Source organism: Microcebus murinus, chromosome 23, assembly GCF_040939455.1.
Source record: "Microcebus murinus isolate Inina chromosome 23, M.murinus_Inina_mat1.0, whole genome shotgun sequence".
Lineage (NCBI taxonomy): Eukaryota > Metazoa > Chordata > Mammalia > Primates > Cheirogaleidae > Microcebus > Microcebus murinus.
The window spans coordinates 24,525,446-24,550,798 of NC_134126.1; the positions used below are offsets into that span (position 1 = coordinate 24,525,446).

At 45.1% G+C, this 25,353-nt stretch overlaps 1 protein-coding gene across 1 annotated transcript in view; it reads right to left on the bottom strand.

Annotated features, from left to right (window-relative positions):
• The window catches only part of HHAT (hedgehog acyltransferase), a 258,988-nt gene that overhangs the window by 208,146 nt on the left and 25,489 nt on the right, over positions 1-25,353 (bottom strand). Inside the window, exons 4-6 of the mRNA XM_012781705.2 lie at positions 20,196-20,309; positions 9,820-10,014; positions 5,331-5,546 (exon numbers count right to left, since the gene is read on the bottom strand). Of these exons, the coding sequence (XP_012637159.2) occupies positions 5,331-5,546; positions 9,820-10,014; positions 20,196-20,309 (525 nt within the window). The remainder of the gene's footprint in view (positions 1-5,330; positions 5,547-9,819; positions 10,015-20,195; positions 20,310-25,353) is intronic.

Genomic DNA, 25,353 nt, shown 5'->3' on the forward strand with positions numbered 1-25,353 from the left:
TCCCAATAACCGCTTACCTACTTTCCACAGGCCAAGACTTCCCTCCCGGGTTTAACAAGGCATGATTATGTGTCACTATAGCGCCAAAAGGGCTGGACATTTCTCTGCAATGCTTCCTTTTTGATGCTAAATGCCTCCTCATTATGAGGACAAAAAAGTTTATTACCTAATTATGCAAATAAACACAGCAGAAGGAAAACAATACAACTTTCCTATCTGCTTTTACCTTAAAAAAAATGGCTATCGGCCGGGCCGGTGGCTCACGCCTGTAATCCTAGCTCTCTGGGAGGCCGAGGCGGGCGGATTGCTCAAGGTCAGGAGTTCAAAACCAGCCTGAGCAAGAGCGAGACCCCGTCTCTACTATAAAAATAGAAACAAATTAATTGGCTAACTGATATATATATAAAAAATTAGCCGGGCATGGTGGCGCATGCCTGTAGTCCCAGCTACTCGGGAGGCTGAGGCAGAAGGATCGCTTGAGCCCAGGAGTTTGAGGTTGCTGTGAGCTAGGCTGACGCCACGGTACTCACTCTAGCCTGGGCAACAAAGCGAGACTCTGTCTCAAAAAAAAAAAAAAAAAAAAGGCTATCTTTCTTTAGTCATGTCATTATTACAGTCCATTTATACTTTCAATGTGGTTGGCTCCCTTTTATTAAAAAAAAATAAAAAAAACAGCATTTGTTCCCTGTCAACCCAGCAGGAAGAACAGACATGCTGTACACATCTCATCCAATGAGAAGGGCCGCTCTCTCTTGTCTGCATGCAAAATTTGTCATCTGAGACATTTCAAACCTGGGAGATTGCCAACCTCAAGACCACTGGAAACTGCTGCCATGGAAATTTTAAAGTTCAGGCGCCACCGAAAAATACACATTAACTCATCTGCAAAGTGCATTTCAAAACGCATTATATTTTAAAGCCTCATTTCATGCAAATTGCATAAAAAGGAATAGCAAAGCCTTTCTCTTTCAAAGATATTCTGATGATGAAAGATGACAAGTTCTCAAAGATGAAAGGTCCCTTTCCTTCACATACTAATAATACATGTGTTTGAGAGCACCAGCAAAAGCCTCACCCAGAGCCAATTATTCAACTGGGCCCTTCCTGCTCCTGGCTTCTCTCTGCTCGGGTCTGGGGGCTTTGTAGCAGATGGCTTATTCCTTTACAGTGGGCACAGTTCGTCTGCATTCTGTGGTCGGTCACAGACTATACTCTTGCTCCCAACACATCACTCCCTCATTATCAGATCCTCACTGCCCCTCCCCAGCCCTCTGGACCACGGCCGGTGACACTCAGTGACGTCTACCAGAGCAGCACGTGGGGCCTGCCGCTGGTGTTGCTGCCACAGGACTGGAACCTGGTCTGGCCAGTCTGAACGTCCAGACTCGGGCGTCCACCAGGCCACCCTCTACTCCCCTCCCTCCTGTCACACCAAGTCAGCATGGCCAGGCTCATGTCTTCCTTCCTCCTACCCAATCTGCATTCCAATAGCCTCATTTTGCCCCCACGTGTCCCAGTCTGTAAAGTGACGACAACAGTTTTGCTTTCATAGAGCTATCGTGAGGATGAAGCAAGTTAGAACGTGGAAAGCCTGGCTCGGAGTACTCAGTATTATTTATTATATAATTAGCATCATTCCAGGTGATCTCTAGAACCAGAGCCCGTGCCAAACCCCGGGCTAAGCTCTGGGACGCTGCCTGCCTGCCCAGCGCCTGCCAGGCCCAGCTGTTCAGGGCTGGGCCCCACCCTGTACCTGCAGCTGGTTCCCAACTGCCTGGGTCTCTTCCAACAGAGGGGACCAGCACACTGGCCTCTTCCGAGGTGAAGGATGGCCGCTGTCCGGGACCCCCTGCTGCTGTGCCCCTACCAGACTGGATATACCCAGGTCTCAGTTCTAGCCCACACTCACCCTGGAATTGCCACAGGCATTTGGCCAATAACATCAACAATAATAATAGTAGTAAGAATCAATACTCCTAGTACTGATGTGCCAAGCCACATTCCCTATTCAAAATCATTTAGTCCTCACATCAACCCATTTCACTGATAAGGTAACTGGAGGCATAAATAAGGTAGTATCTCACCAAATCCTCTCAAGCCAAAGCAAAATATTCCAATCTGCATAGTCGGGCTCGAGCCTTTGCTCTTAACCTCCATGCCAAATCCTGAGGTAGGAGAACCACCCCATGGAAGAACCCCACCCACCACACTGAGCCCCCCAGCCCACACTGCACAATTCAGCTTGGTCAAAGCGAAATGTCGTGGCCCTACCCTCCAAGCTAAGCAAATAAACGGCACGTCCTGCTCTTCCCTCAACCCCCCATCCCTGCCTCACCCTGGCTCGATATCCAAGTTCCACAGAAACACGGGACAAAAATAAATCAGGCCCATCGGGCTCTAAATGCCACCAGAAATGGCTTTCAAGTTAAGGCACGGAGGTAAATTTTTAACTGTTTGTGAATGATGTGTGTAAATTTCACATGCCTTACATTACAGAAAGCACCTCCTTCTATACTTCCTGCATTTTGTGTATGTAAATTTACATGCTAAAAACTTGGGTGAAAGACACATCCCCCTCCAGGGGTGTACCTAACATGGCCATTTTATCACTTGGACTTTGCAAATTCCCAACCGGGCACCAATTTCCCTCCTGGGTTGGTTTCCATGATGGGGTTCTGCTGCCCCCTGGTGGTGCAGCCTCACCCTGCTGCTCTTTGTTGTTTCTGAGCATTGACCTGACAATTAGACCTATGAATCTCAATACTACCAATGCTTACATTTGAAGGCACTGTATATGTTCATTCATTCATTCAAGCACCTGCAAGCACAAATCTTGCTTACAAGTTCTTCCAACAGCTTTCTCCCTCCCCGTCCCAACCTTTTTCCCTACTGGTCTCTCTGAAAGAATCTTTTCACCACTAGGTTAGCTTTTTGATTTAACCAACTCCTCCCCTTTCAAAGCCCCCTTGCCTATAGGAGGGAAGCACCCATAGGCATCTTCACAGCTGCAGAAACTTCCTGGCTTTTTTGTATGTGCTTGTAGCTCACTGAACATTTTTCCCTTTCTAGATTGACTTTTCTATGAATATTCTCAGATCATACAGAAACATTTTAATTTGCCCTTCCAAGTTCTCTTCTGCTCTCTGCAATTGCTACTGTTTTAGAAGAGGCAAAAAAAAAAAAGAGAGAGAAAGAGAGAGATAAGATATACATGGAACCCAGAGTCTCTATAACTGAGCCTGGATAGGAAGAAACGACAGCTCTGTCCCCCAGACTGAGACCAGACAATATGAGCCCTGGGCTGAGGATTGAGGTGAGCAATAACCTCGAAGTGAGCCTCGGCATGACAGATACAGGACCCCACAATAGGCCTCCGATATTCCCACTGGACCCTACAGACCACAAATTGAGAGGAGATGAGAAGCAAAAAGACCCATTGCTTTGCACCATAACAAAGTGCAGATCCTACAGGACAAAGCTCCTTATTAAGGAGGGGCAGTTAGGAAAATAATTTGTTTCCTCCTAATGGATTTAGTCTGTGTTTCTCTGAGAATTACCTACCCACCATCTGTCCTCAGGACAGGGATGTCTGTGTATGGATGTTTAGTCCAAAAGTTCTTGCCTGGAAAATTGGGAAGACTTCAAAACTCACAATGGTGAGGAGACTGTAAAACAGACAAAACTGGCAGGACCTGAACCCACCCCTATACAGCATCTTTCCCACACCCCCTTCTGAGGAAGGAAGGATGCTGATCCTCAACCTCTAGCAAGCATCAGAGCCACCTGGGGGCCTGTTAAACCACTCTGCTGGGATCCACGCCCAGAGGTTCTGATTCAGGAGGTCAGGTAGGACCTGAGAACTTGCATTTCTTACAAGTTCCCTGGCGATGCTGACTCAGATGCTGCTGGCCCAGGGACCACACTTTGCAAACCAGAGTTAGAAGATCTGCTGCCACCGCTAAACCACCTCCTCTGTCTTTTACACCAGTGGTCCCCAACCTTTTTGGCACCAGGGACCAGTTTCATGGAAGACAATTTTTCCATGGACCCAGGAGCGGGGGTGGGAGGGTGGGGGGTGGGGTTGGGGGTGGGGGAACGTTGCAGGGAGATGAGAAGCGATGGGGAGAAGGGGAGCAATGGGGAGCAACAGTAAATATAGATGAAGCTTCGCTGGCCCTCCTGCCATGTGGCCTGATTTTCCTAAGAGGCCACAAGACCCTTGGGGACCATGGTTTTATACAATAATTTTAAACACAGATTTCAAATTAACTTCATGACAAGAGATCCTATGTAACCCAAACCAAGGTATGAGAAACCACACCCTAAACACACATCTACCTAGAATGTCAATTTCACTTTAAGATTTCTAAAGAGAAAAAAAGTTATACACTTTCACTGGCTGTTTTAGAACATTATGTCATTGTTATAATGCAAAAATACAGTTCTGAGTACAATGCATAACTTACAGGAATTTTCAAGACAGAAGCATTTCTAAGAATGCTCCTTTTTTTTCCAGGGGGCATCCCCCTCATGTTCCCCTACCCCAGAAACGTGCAGACTGCTGTTGGCTCTCCACTTTAAACCATGATGCCAGGCGTGTGTGTGTTTGTTGTATGCACAAACATGTTATTCTCTCCATCAGAATTGTTTCGTTTTGGTGGTGGGAGTAGCAATGTCCCTTGAGAAACACTGCTGTAGGTATTATTGATTATTAATACCTTAGGTGAATTAACTTAGCAAACATGTTCCATGAAACTAGATACGGGTTAAAGGAAAAGAAAAACAAACAAGAAAGTTCTAAGGAGAGGGAAAGGTGAAGTGGGAACAACGAAGGCAGCCTAACATGGCATTTCGGGACAAGGACGTCATCCAGAGAAGTCAGGCAGGGCCCAGGCACACAAAGGCATCCAGACCCGAAAACGCACCATTGCCCTTGAACTTTCTTCACCTCCCCCCCCCAATCCCTATTTTCTCATCTGGGTCACCCTTGATTCCCAGGCTACGGCAGGCCTATTTCATAAATTTTTTCTTTCCCCAGGACTTCCCTGCAATGGACACCAACTCCCAAGTCCCTCTCCGTGTGCCCCAGCTATCAGCTCCAATTGCCGCGCTCCGCTGAGAATCAGAATGGGCACCCCTAGAGCAAACATACATGAGAGGCAGATCACCCTTATTTTCCCGTGTATTTGGTCTGTTACGTGAAAACTCACAATAGCTAAGCGTGTGTCTTAAATCTCAAGCACACCTGAATGAAAAGGTTCAAAAGTCCCAGAGATGACCTGGGCAACAAGGTCAGGGACTTACTCAATCCAACCCCCGACGGGCCCCACCTGTGTGACGAACTCCGGGAAGCCCAGGATGGGCCCGTTGTGGAAGGCCGGGTAGTAGAAGACGTAGGCCAACAGCCAGGGGAAGGAGTAGGCGGCACGCTCAGCCGGCCGCTCCCGCCAGCAGAACTCGAGGCTGAAGCTGGTGTAGTACAGGCAGCGGACGGTCAGCGTGAACTGCAGCAAGTAGTACTCGTTTTCCGTCTTGTACCACCTCCTCTGCAGAATCAGAAGGAGAAAGCAACCTTAGAGTGTTCAGGAGGGACATCGTCCAATGCAGGTGCTGGCCACCTTTGAGAAGCCCAGGAGCCCTGGGAGTAAGATCTTCCCCAAGTAGAGCAGCTCTACCATAAAGAGGATGAAGACCCAATGAACACCAGGTTAATCTCATTGCTAATCAAAGCAACCAGTTAACGAGCAGTGGGGAAAAGAACGTCTCTAACAAACTTCGCATCAGACCTGACACGCAACAGAATGAAGGTTTTCCTGCCTATGGATCTGCTAGATGCATCCAGTGGAGATTAGCTACATTCAATGGCTACTGTGACAGCTCTGATGACAAAGGGACTTACAATGTCACGTGGGATTTCTGTCTTCAACATATTTTTCTTTTCACCCTTCTGTTGATTTGGCTCCATATGTAGTTGGGTACCATTTGCCAAATAAGCTCTAGAGACACATATTTAAAAGAAATAGTCCCTGCTCTCAATGTGTTTAAATTCTCATACAGGAGACAGGTTTGTAAAAATGCAATTACAATCCAGCATGAAACAAGAACAGGCCTGTACAAAAACCCCACATGGGACAAAAGACAAGAAGGAAATGTGATCAAATGTTAATATCGGGGGAATAAAATCATGAATCATTTTATAATCTCTATGTTTTCCATATTTTCTAAAAATACATATTACTTTTTAATGAAAAAAAACAATTTATGGAACTATATACAAGATATAGAATTGGGTCAAAGGAATGAGTAGTTAATTTGATCCATGAGGGTCTTTTAAGGCTGTTCACAGATAAACCAACCATTGAACAGAGTTTCCACTTCTTGTCTAAGACTTCAGCCACTAAGGGTGAGCAGAACATGCGTATCAAGAGAACCACAGGTGCAGAAGCATGGAACCCAACTTGTTCCTGGGCATTTCATCTCCTTCTGCAGTGTTTTTCAATTCACCATAAAATGTGCACAGAAAGTGAATATTTATTCACCACCAACATCCATAACTGATGCTGTCCCCAAAGAAATGATAAATTAGATTCTGTACACTGGCCAGGTCCCTAAAACATTAGGTTTATGTTCATATTTTTATTGCAAATCCATTTTTAAACACACTTGTTTAAATGATTGCCTCATTAATCATTCTGAGAGGAAGACACGCATCTTTTGTTAAGGCAGAGTTACTACCTAATTTACTCCAATAAGTCCAGATTTTGACATGTGTGTTTAAAACAAAGTATTAGCCCCAATCCATTGGTGAGATTGAGAAAAATTATGATAGTCTAACAGCAGCAAAAAAATACTTGAACTTTTGAAAGGCCACTGGAAAGTGGCCTTGTTAGTAAGTTATCTAACAGAAAAATAAACAGGAAGAGGAATAAACTCACGAAACACGATTACTCCTTTGAAGAGAAAACTCATAGCACAACTGCCCTTCGTTTTGTTTCATTAAACACACGGGACTCAATTCACTGTCTTCAAACCTAACTCATTGTTTCGCAGCCTTGAAGAGCCCCAGACAGACAACATGGTGCAGCAAGCTCTCCGCCTCAGTTCCTGCCAGGACTGCATGTCAAGAACTCTGGGAAAGCCAGCCTCACAAGAAAAAAAAAAAAAAAAATGGAAAGAGCAAACACAGCCACTCCTATTATCAGTCTGCAGCAACAGGGAAAAAAAAAAAAGTGATTTTTACCCTTTAAAAATCACCAAGCTACTTTTCCTCAGCTGCTGGCATTTCTCACTACTTTCTCTCAGTTCTGTGCCATTTTCCCTTTTTCTCTTTTCTCCTCTCCTTTCTTTTCTCCTTCCTTTCCCTTCTTGGGAAGGTAAATAAACTTTACTTCTTTTTATCCTAATCTTTGTGTGAGAACTCTTTCTCAACCAGCGCCATGTGCTCCTCGGGAGTGTCCAACCCTAACAGCTACAATTTTCATAAAATCACTTAACGTTGATCTTGTTTGACCCTGGGAACAATCCCGTAAGACAGGCAGAGCAGCTGTTACTTCCGTTCTACAAAAAAAACTGAGGCTCAGACATTAAATGGCCGCCTCCAGCTTCAAGAGCAGGAGGGAGACAGAATAGAACAGACTAGAAACCAGGCCGCCGGCCCATTTTTCCCATGATGCTCCTTCCTCCCACTGTGCAGATCCAGGACACACGAGTTCTACGGTCACCCCGATCAAAAGAGTGAATCGATGAGCACATGAACAAAAATAAAGATGTCACAGGAGTTTCAGTCCCACAGTGATTGAAGAGAGAATGTAAGAAACTTCCCAAGATTTTGCAAGGAATATTAATGGGGGGAAGAAATAAAGGACAGCCTACAGAGAAACCGATCCGCTAGCATCAAGTACCATTCAGAGAGCTGCCGGCCCTCTCACCACCCGGGACACAGGAGCAGCAGGACGTCACACGGAGCCTCATGGGACACTGCACATGCCTACTCCTTCCTCTGCCCCCATACGATCTCCACAGGCACATTCGCTCGGTCAGCAGGCACCTGCGGGGACCGGGCCTGCAGTCTCATACGCAGGTGCCTGGAAACACTGCCCTTCCCCTCAAAGAGTTTCTGTTCTAGTCCACAAAACCAGACACCCCACGCAATAGATGTCCACGTTGCATCATGTAAAGTGAACACAAAAAATCCTAAGCCAGCACAGAGCCCAGCACTCGTGAGAGCAGTCAGTACAACCCATTGATGCCATCCGAGGACACACAGAAAGAAAAACTGGGGTTGGAGAAATGTTTTATGCAGAGATAGGAACAGCACTAGAGACTGGTCTGAGCCTACTTTGAAAGGGACAAGAGAATCTGGTGGACGGGGATGGGAGGGAGGTTGGTTCCAAGAGACAGGGTAGACATGTGTACATGTGGTAAAGGGAAAGATAAGCAGATTAGCCTGACCCAGACAACAGCTCCTGTGACCCCACACTCAGGCAGTGGCCGAGAACCGGGCTAGGGGAGGTGGCTGATGAAGATGGAAAACTGCCATGGCTCTGGCCTGGGCACATGGCCCCATGTTCTCGGAGCTGCGAGTCTCTCAAGCTGGCCTTTCTTGCAGTTGACTGACCCTGCAGCTCTGAAGGCGCCCTAATGCCCAGATCCCAAAAACAGACACTGGAGCTGGGGCCCTGGATTTGTGTTGCTTTTTCCACGTGTTGCCACCCCGGGGGACGCTCCCACTTCTGGATGGTTGAGCTCCACACCGACCGTCCCTCGCAACCTCAGATCTGATGGCTTCCCTGGCAGCTTTGACGACAAGCTGGATTCTCCAACTTGGAAACAATCAATCAACAGATGACAGGCCAGGGAGAGAAGCTCAGAGTGGGCCTGAGACCAGCAGGGCCAGGTCATTCCAGTTGCCAAAGGCACACCCAGAGGGTCTGGAGGTGTCCAGGGGACGGTGCTCACAGCCCAGGGGATGATCGGAGAACGTACAACAGGAATCGGAAAACGCGGTGTGGGCAGAGTCCGCCCATGGGTGCCATCAGCTCAGCGACACACACCAACTTGGAACGCAGCCTGTCACCCCCTGGGCCAAAGCTGGTGTCCGCTCACAAAATAAAAATGCACTGTCATTGTGACTAAGAAAAAAATAAAGCTAAGAAAATAAATGCCTATAAAGGAAAATTTTACTAATGCAAACAAAAGCCATAAAGAAGCGGGGTGTAGGCCCAATGTCCTCCTCCATTAGCACGAAAAATTGATAGGTCTGTCAATGTCTTTGGGTTTCCAAAAATGAAAGCTTGGTCTGTGGCCTTTGGGGGGAAAAAACATTTTTTTTTTCACTTTCTAAATTCAAAGAGTTTCCAGTGGGGTATGCGAGTAGATAATAAATAAACCTGTTCCATCAACTAAGAAAAACACCTGCTTTACCATCACATGCAGGTACTGGATATAAGGAATGTGAGTGTTCACCGCAAATTGTAAAGTGCTCTCAAGACGATTATTATTAAATCTCTATGGGACTATTTGCTTCTTTGCCCTTTGTTCTTGCCCCTCTGCTCCTGGCAACATCCAGCACCCTCCAATGCCTACCTAAGAGAAAAGGCAAAGGGAGACACAAAACCTTGTGTGTCTTGGCCAGACACGAAAGACAAGATTGCAGAATGCCCCGCCGGGGTGCACGTGTATCAACCCCGTATGGTCGCTAGGGGGAGCCCCATCCTGGTTCTACAATCGTCTCTTGTCTGAAAACAAAGGTAATGGGCTGAGATCAGGGCAAAGCCAACAGAGCCTTTTCCTTCCCGAGGGTAACAGAAAGACACTTACCTTCACTTCCTCCACCCCTTGCAGCCTCAGGGTGGAGAGCAAGAGGAGAGAGCAGAGCCATGACAGGATCAGCGACCGGAACTGGGCCACACAGAAGGAGATGATGGCGTGCAGCAAGACCATGGCCACGCCTGGGAGCCCCAGCACACACCAGCAGGCCCACACCCCATAGCCCGTGAGAATCCAGGGTCTGTGCTGCGGAGATACACAGGGAGAGGGAGGAAAAGAGAGAATTTAGTTCACGGGCTTTGCTGTTTAAGGTTCTACATGTACAAGGGTCATGTTTGCTAACTCAGTAACCAAACTCTATCCTCACTCTCCTGGGAATCTGGTACAACACAGACCAAGAGGATTCAGAAGGAATTTCCACATCAGACCCCAGAATTCCACCAGATCCCACCCACAGGCGAGTAATCACTTTCCTGCCTTCAACCAAAGCCACCCAAACCCCCAGGGTCCCCCCTACAATAAGACATTAATTAAGCTGACTTTTCAATAGATATTATACCGTGGAAGCCAGAAGACAGCTGGAAAAGCTGCTGACCTGGACCCACCACGCCCTGCACCGACCACCCTTCAGAAGCAAAGGTGAAAGTATTAGTACACATTTCTAGGGAGTCACATTGAGAACACCAGGCTATCCAAACCCAATGAAACCTTTCTAAAGTCTAAGCCAGAGACTTGAAAGTATGTAATTACATTTTTGGCATATTGTTTACAAATTTGTATCACAGAAAAACTATCATGATTGCTGGGATACAGAGGCCTCTGCATGGTCCATCTGACTGATACATTAATTCCCATTTTAGGAGAATCGGAATATTTTTCTACACGATTATCAAGTAATTTATACTTATTACATTAAATAACTACATGGGCGAATTAACATGTCTTTGCTTTTATGACACACTCTTGGTTATAGCTGGTTGGTAAAGCCTTATTTGAAAACTGCAATGTTTTAACATTGAAATGCAAGATACCATCCATGGTTTAACGACTCAAGTTTTCAAGTCTAAGGACCTACATTCAAATGCTGGTGTCTCCATTAACCGCCTGTGACACCTTAGGCAACTTATTTAATCTCTCTGTGCCTTAGTTTCTTCATATATAAAATTGGGATAATAATAGTACCTACACTTCATGAGGTTATCGTGAGGATTAAATAAATTAATGCCTGTAAAATGCTTAGAACAGCATCTGCACACCTAGTAAGAAAGCTGCAAATACTAGTAGTTATTCCTACTAGGAAATGTGTCTCAATGGATGTGCATTTTAAAATGTGGTTCCCAGAAATACGCCGAGTGGAAAAGTGGGGACTGTCTGGATTTAGGTCCTCTCGTGAAAAGAGAAAGTCTTCTTTCAAGGAAAGGTAGATGTGGGTGTGTAAATTGTAAACGCCATCCTTAGATGCCAACTCTTCCAAAATACTGCCTGCGTGCTCCTCTTTCCCAAACCTGTACTTCAGCCCAAGACAGAACATTTCAAATGTGAGACTAGGCCAGCCACTTTTAAGCTCCAAGAAAACCAGAGAAATCTGAAGTTCATTTTTACTATTCTTCCAGCCTACTACCCACAGAAAACAGCCACATAAATTTGCTTTTGAAATTTCCCCCCAACACTCACCTCTGGGGAGAATCCAATTATAAGGAACGAGGTTGCCAAAGACTATTTTAAGAGATAGTTTAAACAAATGAAAAACAGGAGGATCTTTTTCCAGCATGATCTACAGCGTTTACCGTTGGAATTCTTTTTCATGCATGTGTGGCTATGTACACAGACACAGCTACATTTTTATTAAGTGCCATTTGATCCATTTGGAAAAAGCTGGTTTGCTGGGATTCATTTGGGAACTTACCACAGACTGAAGCTGCTTCAACTTGGAAAAGGCTGAAAGAACCTTCAGGAAATACTTGACAGTGCTGTGTAAACCCCATCTACTTGAGAGAGCCTCTGATACATTTAACAGTGGTCTCAAAAGCCACCTTAGGGCAGACAAATTTGTCCCATATTCTCATCCCCCACGGTTTCCCTCCTGCCAAACAGCACAGGCAGACAACATTCAATACTGTTCTAAGACATCACAGATGCTCATGCTCTCTATAAACCTTAACATTACCCACTTATTCTCCCCCAAGGAATACAGCCAACTCTACTACGTATATTCATGGCACACAGGTAATGAAAAGTACGATAAAAAGGTATGGATGATGCAAAAAGAATCACCTACACAAAACTGTTGGATAAATTAGAGCCCCCACTGAAATACTGATTTTCATACTTTATCTGTAAAAACGCCACTGGAATCCCATTCCCAAAACACCATTAAAATCCTAAGAGCATAATCAACCCTCCCACACCTTGTTCTCCAACTCTCATGACTGCAGGGCAGTCCCCACCATAGAAGGGGCCCTTGGGCACATTGGCCCGGCCACCATCCCTCCCACACACATGCCTGGATCTGAAGCAGTGTGCAGAGGGGTCTAGGGACTGCAGGGTGGCATTGCCTGGCAGGGCAAGTGGCAGCACGGATGGCCCACTTTTCCTAAGTGTCTCGATGACCAATTTCACATGCAAAGGCCTAAAGACAGCCAACACCCCGCCTATCTCTACGCTGACGACTGTGCTTATTTATCAAACTTGTCTCCCTCTTAAGTGAAAATGCTTAGAATCAGTATTAAGCTTCTGACATCAACTAGGCCGGAGTATTTTTTAGCTTTTCAAAAATCAAAAAATAAGATGTGTTATGTTTTTATTCCAAAGCAACACTTCTGACTCATCGCTAGCAGGGCTCTAAGATCGTCTTCCAAATTTTCAGGGTGATCTGAGCACATATACAATTGTGGCTTTGGTCACGCATACACTCTATGCCAAGCTCAAGTTTTAAAACCCCACCTAGAAGTCAAAATAGGCCAGTTCAAATGATGATTACAATTGGGAATTCTTAGTCACTTGAAAGAAGGCACAGAGAATCATATTGATCAAATAAAGTGTACAAATAAAACACAGCCTTAATTTAATGTTGGGCTGTGATGTTTCTCATTAAGAAATTTAGATTCTACTTACAGACAACTTTTATATAATGTTCTTTTTCTAATGGAGATTTTTATCAAGATAGTTGTATTCACATGCAGTTATAATACTAGAGAGAGGTCCTTTGTACACTTAAAACCACAAATACCACCATGATACTGACACTATTACAGTTCACCAAACTTACTCACATTTCCCCAGTTTTTCTTGTACTGTGTATGTGTGTTTAGCTCTATACAATTTTATCACATGTGCAGGTTTTGTACCCACCGTGGTAGAGATGAAAAGTAGTTCCATCACCACAAAGATCTCGCTCCTGTTCCCATTTTATACCATATCCACTGCCTCCCCTCTCTCCTCTCCCCCTTACCCCCTTCCTTCATCCCTAACCTGGCAGCTACTCATCTTTTCTAAAATTGTCATTTCAAAAATCATAGAGCATGCCACCTTTGGGATTGGATTTTTTCACTCAGCATAATTCCCTGGAGATTGCTCCAAGTCACTGTGCCTATCAATGGTGTTCGTTCCTGCTTATTGCTGAGTAGTTGTCCATGGTATGAATGTACCACAGTTTGTTGAACTATTTACCTGTTGGAGGAAATTGGCTGTTTCCAATTTGGAGCTATTCTAAAAAAAAAAAAAAAAAAAAACACTACTCATGCAAACATACATGTATAGGTTTTTATATAAAAATAAATTTTCATTTCTCTGGGATAAATGCAAGCTTGCTGGCCTGCATGGTAGTTGCATGTTCAGTTCTATAATAAACTGCCCACGTTTTCCAGCGAGCCTGTGCCATTGTACATTCCCACCTGCAATGTACGAGTGATCCGGTTCATTCATGCCCTTGCCAGTATTTGGTGCTGTTACTATATCTTATTCAAACCATTCTGGTAAGCGTGTAGTGGCAACCCATGGCGGTTTCAAGTTGACTTCACAATTCTCTACTAAAGGGTAGCAACGTGGGAGCGACCTGAAGCTTGAGATTAAAATGAGTTGAGAGATCTCTGCCGGAGCACAGGACGACAGCACCATCAGAAACTACCCTGACCCTTCCTCAACTCTCTATTCCAGGCTCTTCAGCTTGTAATAGAAGATGAAACAGAAAGCAGGGGGAGAGAGGAAACTTTTAAGAAACTAGATCATGCAGCAGTGGAGACAAAGCCAGACTGAGCATGCCATGGCCTTTCTGATGACACGGAGCCCACTGCCCCAGCCTGACTCAGGCAGGCATCCTCCCCCTCCCGCTCCCACTCTCCCGTGTCTACACTGAACCATTTCTCAAAAATGGGATCCAACTGGCTCTACTTGCTAGTCTCCCTTAGCAGGCCAAAATCCCGCTTTAGACATATTACAACAATGTAAGCCCAGAATCTAGCACGGTGCCTGGCACCTATCAGGCGTTTCATAAATATTGGATGGATGGATGGATGGATGGAGTCCATGGATGGGTGTGTGGGTAGGTAGATGAATATGCTTTCCCAAGACTTGGGATTTAACCCAGTAGTTAATGATTAAGAACAAGAAAATAATACCAAAATTTGAGGCTGTTTTGTTCAATAATGTGAAAACCTACTATCTTCCTAAGTCTCTATTTGTCCCACTTAGCTCCTTATAAACAAAGACTACTTTGCCAATGCAGATAGAAGGGAGTCATTTCATATCTCACTGCCCACCGTCTGTTTCCTATCCACAGGGTCTCTTACACCTCTACTTGTGTTGGGGGGAATCACCTCTAGCTAACACCAGCAGGACACAGCACGTCTGCAAGAGAACGTGTGGGTTAGTCCCAGTGGACCCCCCTGGGGGTCTAACCAATGGAGCCGGCTTATCTCCAACGCTGGTCCTAATAAAACACTATGGACCTGCCCTCTTGGCTGCTGAAATCTATACTCTTCAAACCTCCTTCATGGGGCATCAGAACCCAGCCACAGGAAACAATGGCAGACACTGCCCCTTCCCCACCCCGTCTCTACTTCAGCTCATCCTATCCTGTGCCATGCCTGAGTGCTTTCCCTGGTTAGCTTACCTCTGTCGGGAGGAGCAAAAGTCTCAATTATTGGCAACTGGACAGACTTTGCTTTGTGTTAATACTTTTTGCACATCTGCCAGGAAACCACTCAGTGGGAGCATTATTTGAGAAATGCAGAAAGGAAATCAATTGATATTCTTATGTATGGCATAATTTATTCTATACTACATAATTAATGACAGCTGCTACTGAAATATACACACACACACACACACACACACACACACACACACAAAATCTCCCCCAAACACACAGAACAAAACGAAACACACATCCCAGAGTCTGAACGACCGCATTCAAGCCTGCTTTTCCTGGGCGCAAAGGCCGGCGGGCCCACACAGGGAATGTCATCCCTCCTGACCCATGCACTGGTGGAGCTAGGAGAGTCTGGTGCCAGGAAAACCATTAGTGCGTGAGATTTCTATTAGGAGCCTGGATTTGAGAATCCACTGGAAGAGAGCCCTGTTCACCATGGCCTTCCAGAGGTTAGTTCACTCCTCTCCCGGGGACTGGGGGACCCGCTTTGCAGCCCTCCGCACAGCCTGTGGCCGATGACCTCAGCTGCTGGGCCCGGTGCTAACGACATGGGTCCTCCCAGCCAGAGGTGCAGTGAAAACTGCTTTGCAGTCAGCAACGGCACCCACCTTCAGCCTCCCAAAACCAGGCCAGCCTTCTCAAAACGTTAACACGCGGGGGTCTCATTTTAGTTCTGAGGGCAGAGAACGCAATGTCTCAGGTGGTGAAGAGGCCACGGTGGCATGCATGAAAGGAGGCAACCGTGGGACCCACCCAATGCACAATCCAATGACAACAAAGCCACGGCCAAAGCTCGGGGCCATGACTCAGCCTCCCCTCCCAGGGCACTGGCTCGGTACAGTCTCGCCAAAACCCAGAGAAAAGGGGTTTAACCTCGGCCACAGCGCTCAGTGGAAAGTTTTATTACTTATGGTTAAAAAAAAAAAGAAGGGGGGGATAGATTATACTTTTGAAAATAACCTGCCTCCCTGTGGGAGGTGGTGGGGTGAGCAAAGAGATGAGATTGGGTGGAAGCGTCCTTCAGGGCCCAGGCTGGCAATGCAAGAATTGCTAGCGCCCATGCCTTCAGAACATCGCCTGGAATTTACGAAGCCGCAGAGAACAGGGAAATAAACGACCACCGCAGCCCAAATCTTCCACCCTGAATAAGTACCAAGAACAACTCCCGAATTGAGGCCATCTGGAGCACTCGGTCCAGGTGGTGAAAGCAGGGAGCTAATGAGGCCAAAGCTGCGGCTCATACTTACACAAGGGCCAAGGGGACACAGACAAAGAAAGCACTGTGCCCGGCCACAGCCAGGGCCCCGCCCAGCCGCCGTCTCACAAATCAGACCTGCGGTGGGTCGCACAGGGGCCCAGAGACACACACAGGGGGATGACTCAGCGTGCACTCTGCCTCATTCTGAGAAACACGCAAAGAACACCTCCTACTGACGCTAGCCAAGGCGTGCCGCTCTGCAGAGAAAACGACAAGCCCGCCTGGCCACCCCTGCCTGACAAGCAGCAGAAAGCTGAAACAAGCTAATTCCATTGCCCTCAAGCCGCAGCTCAAAAGCCACCTCCCTCGGAGGCCTTTCCTGACACCTGAAGGACAGGTGCGACCCACACCTTCTCCCGGCCTCCCACGCTGCAGTGTGCCCGGCCCACGGCGGGTCCAGGCAGGGAGCACTATCTGGTTTCCTCTCTAACTTCTCACTCGAGTTAGGACTGAGTCCACGTGGAAAAGCGCTCTGCTTCTCAATCCTTCCCCCCTACCCCCCAGGACAAGCTTGAAAAGATAATTACTAGGAAAATGTTGGTCTAGATGTCAGACGTGGCCTCTGCCCTTGAGAAGACTGTGGCATCTCAAGACAGTTGCCTCCTTTCGTGAACACCATAGAGGGGACTGGTCCGGGGGCAAAGGCTGGCAGGTGAGGACAGCAGCAGCCACTGCGGACTTGGCCGTCCTCACATGCAGGCATGACCTTGAAAAACCACTTGCTCATTAGACCCTCTCCACAGCTCCCGGAGGCCAGCAGTGCCATCCCTACTGCACAGCTGAGGAATTGGGCTCAAGGACATCAAGTAACCTGCTTGAGGTCACACGGCTTGAGCATGGCAAGGCAGGGGATTCACCCACGTGCTCTCAGCCACACCAAATACTGCCTGCTACGGTAGCAGGAGCTGGAATGCAAAGGTACACACAGATGCAGAGACACCTGTATCCCAACATAGGCGGATTTCTGATGGTGTCAGGAGCTGAACGAGGAGGAGAAGGTTTGGAAAGAGAGAGGAGCATCCAACTCAGGAACAGATTCATCTCAATCACATATTCTCAACAGGGCCTATATTGCCTCCAAACAAGAGACAGGGGCAGATTTCATAGGCTAGGCCTAAGGTGAGAATGGAAATTAAAATCGGTGCAATAGTATGCGTTTTAAGTTATTTGGTTTTGGGAGGCAAGAATACCCTACACTCTTCTGTCTAAAGCAGACACACATGTAAATACATAAGAAGATGCACAGGCAATCCATAGAATTCTGTAGAATTAAAGGTCCACAGAGGGGGAGGAAAGAGGCATAGTTTATAAGGTATAAAGACTAGTGAAACCACACCTGCAGACCCACCACCAGCTTAAGACAGCCTCTCTCAGTGCTTAAACAGCCCCAGGCATCTCCCCTGCTTTCTATCCACTTCCCTTCCCAACCAGATGCTACCACTATCCAGAAATTTTAATGGTTCATTTTTCACTGTAGTTTTGCACATCATTTAGTTTGCACACTTCTGAGCTTTCTATACACAGAATCTTATCTGATACATTTCTCTGCAACTAGCTTTATTAGCTCAATGGCATGATCCAGGAATTCATCCATGTTGATAAATATAATTCATTCCGTTTCATGAGATGGATTCAACTCCAGTTTACCCACTTCCCCGTAATCAATGCTTAGACTGCTTCTGGTTCCTTCATTATCACAAACATCACTGCAATGAACATCCTGGCTAACGCCCCCTGGTTGGCAGAAGAGATTCTCCGGGGAGTTTCTCACGATCAGCAGTGGTAGCTGTGGGGCGGATGCCTATTTGAGTTTTCTAGGTAACATGTTAGTAAGCAGTTACAGCAATATATATTCACACCCCCTGTGAGTTCAGGTGTCTACTTGATGTTAGGGGATTTTTGTTTTCTTTTTGCCAAACTAGAAAGTATGAAATGATTTATTATAGTTTTAAGATGCTTTTGCCTGATTACTAATGAAGTTGAACATTTTTTCCTAAGTTTATTGGTCATTTGTGTTTCCTCTTCTGAAAATTCCTCTTCATCCCTTTACCATTTTTCTATTAAGTAATCTTTTTCTTATCAAGTTTCTTTCATATATTCCATGTGCCAATCCTTTGTCAGTTTGCAAACATTTCCATCAGTGATTGCCTTTTTGCTTTTTTTATTGTCTCTTTTGCTGAACACAAATTTTAATTTAACTATGTTAATTTTAATATAAAACTATCAATGTTTTCCTTTGTAATTATTACTTTTTATGTCTTGTATAAATAAGAGAGCTTTCTCTACCCCAAGAGATATTCTATATAATCTTTGCTAAAATACTTTTGGCTTTCATTTTAAGTCCTTAATGCTCCTTGAAAATTGCTATGTACAGTATGAAGTATTCATTTTTTAAATATGGCTAAATGATTGTGTCGGCACAACTGAATAATTCATATTTTCCACCTAGACCTGAAGGGCCAACTCTGTCAAATCACATTTCCATCTATATGTAGTTATTTTCTAGATTATATTCTGTTCTATTGGACTATTTGTCTATCCTGGCGCCAATATAACAACATCCTAATTTTTATGTCTTTATAATATGGCATAATACCTGGTAGGGTATATCATCTGATTTTGGTATTAATCTTATGCCACCTTCATTAAAATGATTGAGAATGTTCCCTCTCTTTTCTGAAAAATCCTGCAAAAGATTCAAATTATGTATACTTTGGATGTTTAGTAGTATTGGTTTATTAGACTAGTGGGTTTTTTACAAATAGATTTTTAACTGATTTTCATGGTTACAGTATTATTCAGTCTTTCTTTTTTTTTTTTTTTTTTTTTTTTTGAGACAGAGTCTCACTTTGTTGTCCAGGCTAGAGTGAGTGCCGTGGCGTCAGCCTAGCTCACAGCAACCTCAAACTCCTGGGCTTGGGTGATCCTTCTGCCTCAGCCTCCCGAGTAGCTGGGACTACAGGCATGCACCACCATGCCCGGCTAATTTTTTATATATATATCAGTTGGCCAATTAATTTCTTTCTATTTATAGTAGAGACGGAGTCTCGCTCTTGCTCAGGCTGGTTTTGAACTCCTGACCTTGAGCAATCCGCCCGCCTCGGCCTCCCAAGAGCTAGGATTACAGGCGTGAGCCACAGCGCCCGGCCATATTCAGTCTTTCTTTATGAATCAGTTTTGTTGTTGTATTATCTAGAAATTTGTTTTGCCAAAGTTTTCAAAATCATAATAAACTTGTACATAATATCCTCTTATTTCATCTCTGTAATATCTATGGTTTCCATCCCTAATATTGGTTATTTGTGCATTCTTTCTTGATCCATCTTGTCATTGGTTATATCATTAATTTCTGCTCTTTTGTCCTTTCCTTTTTTCTTTGCTGTTGTTTTTTTTTTACTGTTCTTTTCTAAGTTGTATGCTTATCTCGTTAATTTCAGCCTTTCTTCTTTTTAAATATAAGTATGTAGGGTTATGGCTTCCAATTAAGTAGCCTCTAGTTGTATCCTACAAATTTTGATAGCTAATATTATTTTCCATTCATTTTCTAATTTCTAGTAAGTTTTCTTCTTTGACCTGTGAGTTATTTAAAAGCATGTTTTCTTTTTTAATTTCTAGATGACTTAGAGTTTTCAGGACATCTTATCATTATTGTTTTACAACATAATTTCACTGGGATTAAAGAAGTTAACCTATATAAAACACATCCTTTGAAATTTGTTGAAAGTTACTTTATGGTCTAGTAGGTGGTCAATTTGTATAAATATTCTATGTGTTCTTAAAAAGAATGTGGGCTCTCTAGTTCAATGCAACCACTTTTATATATATGAATTCTTCACATCAAGCTTATTACTTGTTTTTTTCCTTATTGGACTTTTTTACTCCATAGGAAATCACCTCACATCTTTTTCCAGGCTCCCAAGGCTAATATCCACGTCTTCTGATTTCTAGCTCAGGACCCTTTCTTCACAAAAAGCAAAGGAGAAGGATATTTAAAAAAGGAAAGAACACACATAATCGTACCTTCCTTGCAAGCAGGGTGGCCATCTGAGACACTGCCACGTGGCCAAGGAGAAGCCACACCAGCCACTGCTTCCCCCATTCCATCCAGAAGCTCCACTCAAAGTCAGTTGGATCCTAAATAGATCAAAGCAGGAGTTATCAGAAGGATTTTAGTACACGTCTGAGTCAGAACACAAACTCCAGTCAACAGCCAGAAAGGCCAACGCGAGTCCAAACTCTGTAAAACAGCACTTATGCACTCCAAGTCCTGTCCCTACCCACCCTGTAACTCTCCCCTCCAGCTTGCTGGCCTCATTGCCATTCCCCAAATGCACCTTGTCATTTCCACAACACAGTGTCTTTCTTTAAGCTGACCCCCCAGAACCCTCCATGGCATAGAAACTTATTGTCTCCATTGTGTAAAACATAACACAGAGGCTTAGGAACTCAATTTGTTTAGCCATGGTCACATGGAAAGTACAAGTAACGAACTGAGACTACCGCAGATTAGACACCTAGATACTTTCACTAACAAGAGAAATGAAAGTTGGATACTAATAAAATTCCTTAAGGTCGATCGTGTTAAATCTTGCTGTCATTTGTAGGCAGCAGGATAATTTCGTAGAGAAATTAACTAATTTCATATAAACTTACAATGCAAGAAAAGATACACTCTGGGTCCAGGCAGCACTCCATGTCTACACTGGTACCAGGTTCCACATCTATGAAGCTCCTGGGCAGGAGCAGGTGCTCTGGCAACAGTGGCCACGTGGACACCTGGGAACGGACACCTAAATGCTGCGGCCCCAGGAGCCCCAGGGAGATCATGGCGGCAGAGCTGAGCATGGGGAGCACACACACAGTGACCGGCCACACTGAAAGGGGCCACGCAGGCTGGGTGCATCTCAGCACCACCTCGGTGGAGCGAGGATTTGAGGCCTCACAATTTTCTAAGCAAAATGTGTGGGCGGGAAGGGAATCCTACAATGGCTATTGATGCTGAAACCCTCACCAATCTCTGCAAGTGGAACTTGGATGGAGCCCCACTCAACTGGAGTTAGAGGAAAACATGGATTTTTCTTGTACCTGAGGATTGTGGGCAATTCATATCAGTTACATATATACTAAAACTCTTTTGTTCAGCAGAAAAAATTGACCTTGACCCATATCAGACTATGAATGCAGAGGTAGCAGGACTAGCAGCTGAGACTTGAAGCTGGGTTTGGGTCCCAGATCTGCCCACAGCCTGGCTGCAATGACCTTGAACATGATACTTAACCTTTCTGTTCTGTTTCTTCATAGACAGTAGTACTTCTGGAGATTTTTTTTTTAGCTTTAAATAAGAGCATATATATGTGAACTAAAATGCTCCCCCCACCCCCCACCGGCTGACTGAATGGACTCCCTCGTGGCCAAAGGAATATTCAAGGGCAAAGTTGCCTGCCAGGAGGAGGGAGGTCAGACAGGCCTTATCATGCCCCCCTCCCTTCTTAGAGACTTCCTTTATAACCCACTAACAGGCCTAAGGGTACAAGACAAACCTGCAGGCCCTCAATTTGCAACAAATAGTGGTTTATCTCTGGTAAACAGTTTATGTTAACACATTCCAGGTCTTTAGACAAAGCTTCTTCGTGTCTTTAGCCAATCTTTAAACCCACCAATAACCTGTAAGCACCCCCCCCTTGGAGATGGCCCTCCTTTTTGGGCCAAACCAATGTATGCCTCCCACACATTGATTGATGGCTTTACCCATAACCTTTGTCTCTAAAATGTATAAAAACCAAACTGTAACCCAGCCACAGCGAGTCCACTTGCCCAAGGCCTCTTGGCAGTGGCTCTGGGTCATAGTCCTCAAATTTGGCTCAGAATAAAATCTTTTGCAGACTTTGGCTTTTTTTTCTATTGACATATACATCGAAAGCTTAGAACAGGGCCCAGCACACAGCACTCACTAAAGCAGGAGTACCTGCACTAACTGCTACTCCTATGTGCTTCCTGTCCTTTGTTAGCCACCAGCCAAAACTGTATGCTTTACTTTGTGCCACTTGTTAAAAAAGGTTTCCCGTTTTCCCAAATAAAGAAATCCAAGACCGTGCATTCTCACATAACACATGCTCCCCACACCTCAAGATCCTGATACGCACACAACCTGCTCAGAGAGCCCCTGGCCCCTTCTAGGGACAACTACACCAAGACCCGGGATGTGCCCACAGCTACACGGCGGCGGCAGAGCAGGGATCTCAAACCCTAGACCTGGCTCCTCCTTCCTGATCCACAGCTTACTCCCCCATCTTGAGATTTCCAAGTTAGTGGAGAGTCAACTAACCGAATAAAGGTAAAAGAAAGTTCCAAGGTCACGTGGCGATGCCATGCAAGTATGAATTAAATGCCACTTTTGTTAACAGGGATACAGGTAAAAAGACACTAAAAGCCAATACTGAATTTTTTTTGAATACCCCACTCAAAAAAAACCCCAACATTTCAGCTTTGTAAATACCATGTTTTTTAATACAAAGAATAACATTTGGAATTCATGACCCCAGGCTTACCTCTGCCTCGAGTGCCTTGAAGTTTAATTTTTAATTTTTTTTTTTTAAGGGAGAAAAAGGATATAACACAACCAAAAAGGCTCTGCTCCACCAGAAGGCTCAGGACTACCGAAAACTCTGTGCTAGTAAAATCCCATAGTCAAAAATGACACATGGTCTTTCACCACTAATTCTTTTAGAAAATATTTATTTAAAGGAAATAAAAAAACATCTCCCTCATGTCTATTGTCATGAGGGAGATTTTTTAATTTATCCTTCTCAATAAAATAGTCACCTGAAGGAAATGACCAGGCAGAAATGCTGATCAAGTGGATAGAAGATGACAAGTGAGTGATATGGGTGAGAAAAATGCTGACTCATTGCTTCTAGAAGCAAAAGCTTTACAGACTCCAAGTTCAATCACACATTTCAAGGCAAACATTAAAGCCTCAGGTCAAGGACAACTTCTCCAAGTTGTGTACCTTCTCCCATTTCCTACTTGTGCCATGGTTCTTAGTCAACTAGAAACGTCTTCAGCACCGTAATGGGGTCAGATAAAAAAGGGGTATATCCTGGCCAGAAAGAGCCAGGAGGGCTCCCCCATGCAGGAAGGGGAGGCTGCATGCTCAGAGAAAGTAATCCACAGCCAACCTGTTATCAGGGCTTGTCACACTTCAAGGTGACCCATGTATAAAATGCAGATTGTGAAGCAGTAGATCTGGGGTGGAGTTTAGGATTCTGCATTTCTACTAAGCTCGCAGATGATGCAATGCTACTGGCCCGGGGACCACACTTTGAGTAGCAAGGATGTACACCACTAATTGCGCCTTTCTATAGCTGAATGTTCGTCAACTCAGAGAACCCCTACCGGCTCTGAAACTGACCACCTAACACTCGCCAAGGGAGCACTCATCATCCTGTTCAACCTTGAAAGCTCTGAGCACTTAGATTTCAGAATTCACTGGACTGGATAGAAAGTAACAAATGGGGTTGTTTAGTCTGGGGCTTGCAATCTGCACCCAGGCGACACTCAGAGCTGGGAGGGGCACAATAGTTCTGGATCTCTTAAACCGTAACTGACTTCCTGGCGAAACACTGTTTTTTTCCTGTGCTTAAACAAAGGGAGTGGGCCTGACGTTCTTAGCTGCCTCTTTTCCTACACCCAGCAGCATCCTACCCTAGGCTAGAAACGCTGCGTGGGGAAAGAGAGCTCCACAGCAGGAGGTCTAGCTGGGAAGACCCCTGGCCCGAACGCCACTGGACCGCACAGCCAAGACACACTGAAAACCAGCAACAAGGCAGAAGAGGGGACAGGGGTACAATCCAACCTCACAGACAGTAATAGCAACACTGACAGAGGCCTTTCCTTTCTCCCCATACGATCACTGATGAACACTCTGGGCATGTGTTTTCTAATTACAACCTCAATCATACTTAAAGTAGTTTAATTAATAGATTTTTCTCTTTCAGAGCAGTGTTAGGTTCACGGCAGAATTGAGCACAATGTACAGAGTTCCCATGTCCCTACACGTGCACACCCTCTCCCGCCAGGATGGAGCATTTGCTACAACGCATGAACCTACATTGTCCCATCATTGTCACCCAAAGTCTGTAGTTTACATTAGGGTTCACTGTTGATCGTGTACATTCTGTGGGCTTGGACAAACATGTGACAACATGTATGCACCATTATAGTACCATGCAGAGCATTAATTGTCTCTCTGCCCTATGAACCCTCTATGTTCCGCCTGTTCATCACTCTCCCCTACCCAACCCCTGGCAACCACTCATCTTTTTACCATCTCCATAGTTTTGCCTCTTCCAGAATGTCCTATACTTGAAATAAAGTAGTTTTGGTTTTTGTTTTTTAATTCTATGTTATAGATGAGTTAACTGGAGGTCAAAGAAAGCAAATTATTTGCCCAGACCTAGTAAGGGGCAGAGCTGGGTTTCAAGCCAAGGCCTATCTGATGCCAACGAGGAAAATCTTTTCTAAAGATGTTTCTACCTGCCCTGGTCCCTCTACCTGAACTGCCCCTCTCCCCTACCGCACCCTCCCACACACACACAACACTACCTGACCAAATAATCTCCATCCTAGAAGGTGCCTCTCATTAATATGCCCATAACCACAAAGCCAGCATGGTGACATGCACAAAATAAGTACTCAATAACAGGCACAATTCAAATGTCAGCTCAAGACTGACATTTCCCACCCCACCCCTCTTCCACCCCCTTTTCTCTGTCATCCATACCTCAATTCTAGAACTTTCATTGTAGCATATTACTTTTATTCATGTATATTCTCTCCTGGAGAAAAATGGTGAGTTCCCTGAGAGCAAGAATCTTCACCTACATCCAACCTGTATTAATGATGCCCAACATTCAGGAAACCTCTGAATGGTAAGGCAGGCGGGAGAGGGCAGAGAAACTGGTGGCCTCAGTTCTCGTCCCATTTCTGCCTCTGTTAAAACTTGGGCAAGTCAGTTAACTATCTGGACTTGAGTTTCCTTGTTTGTAAAATGAAGAGTTTGAACTAGCACAATGTCTAAGATTCCTTTCAGAGAGTAGGAAAAAAACAGTATTTCTCTCCTTTAGCCTGGGAAATTACTAAGAGCACTGGTCACCCACCCACAGACTGAGTCCTGCCT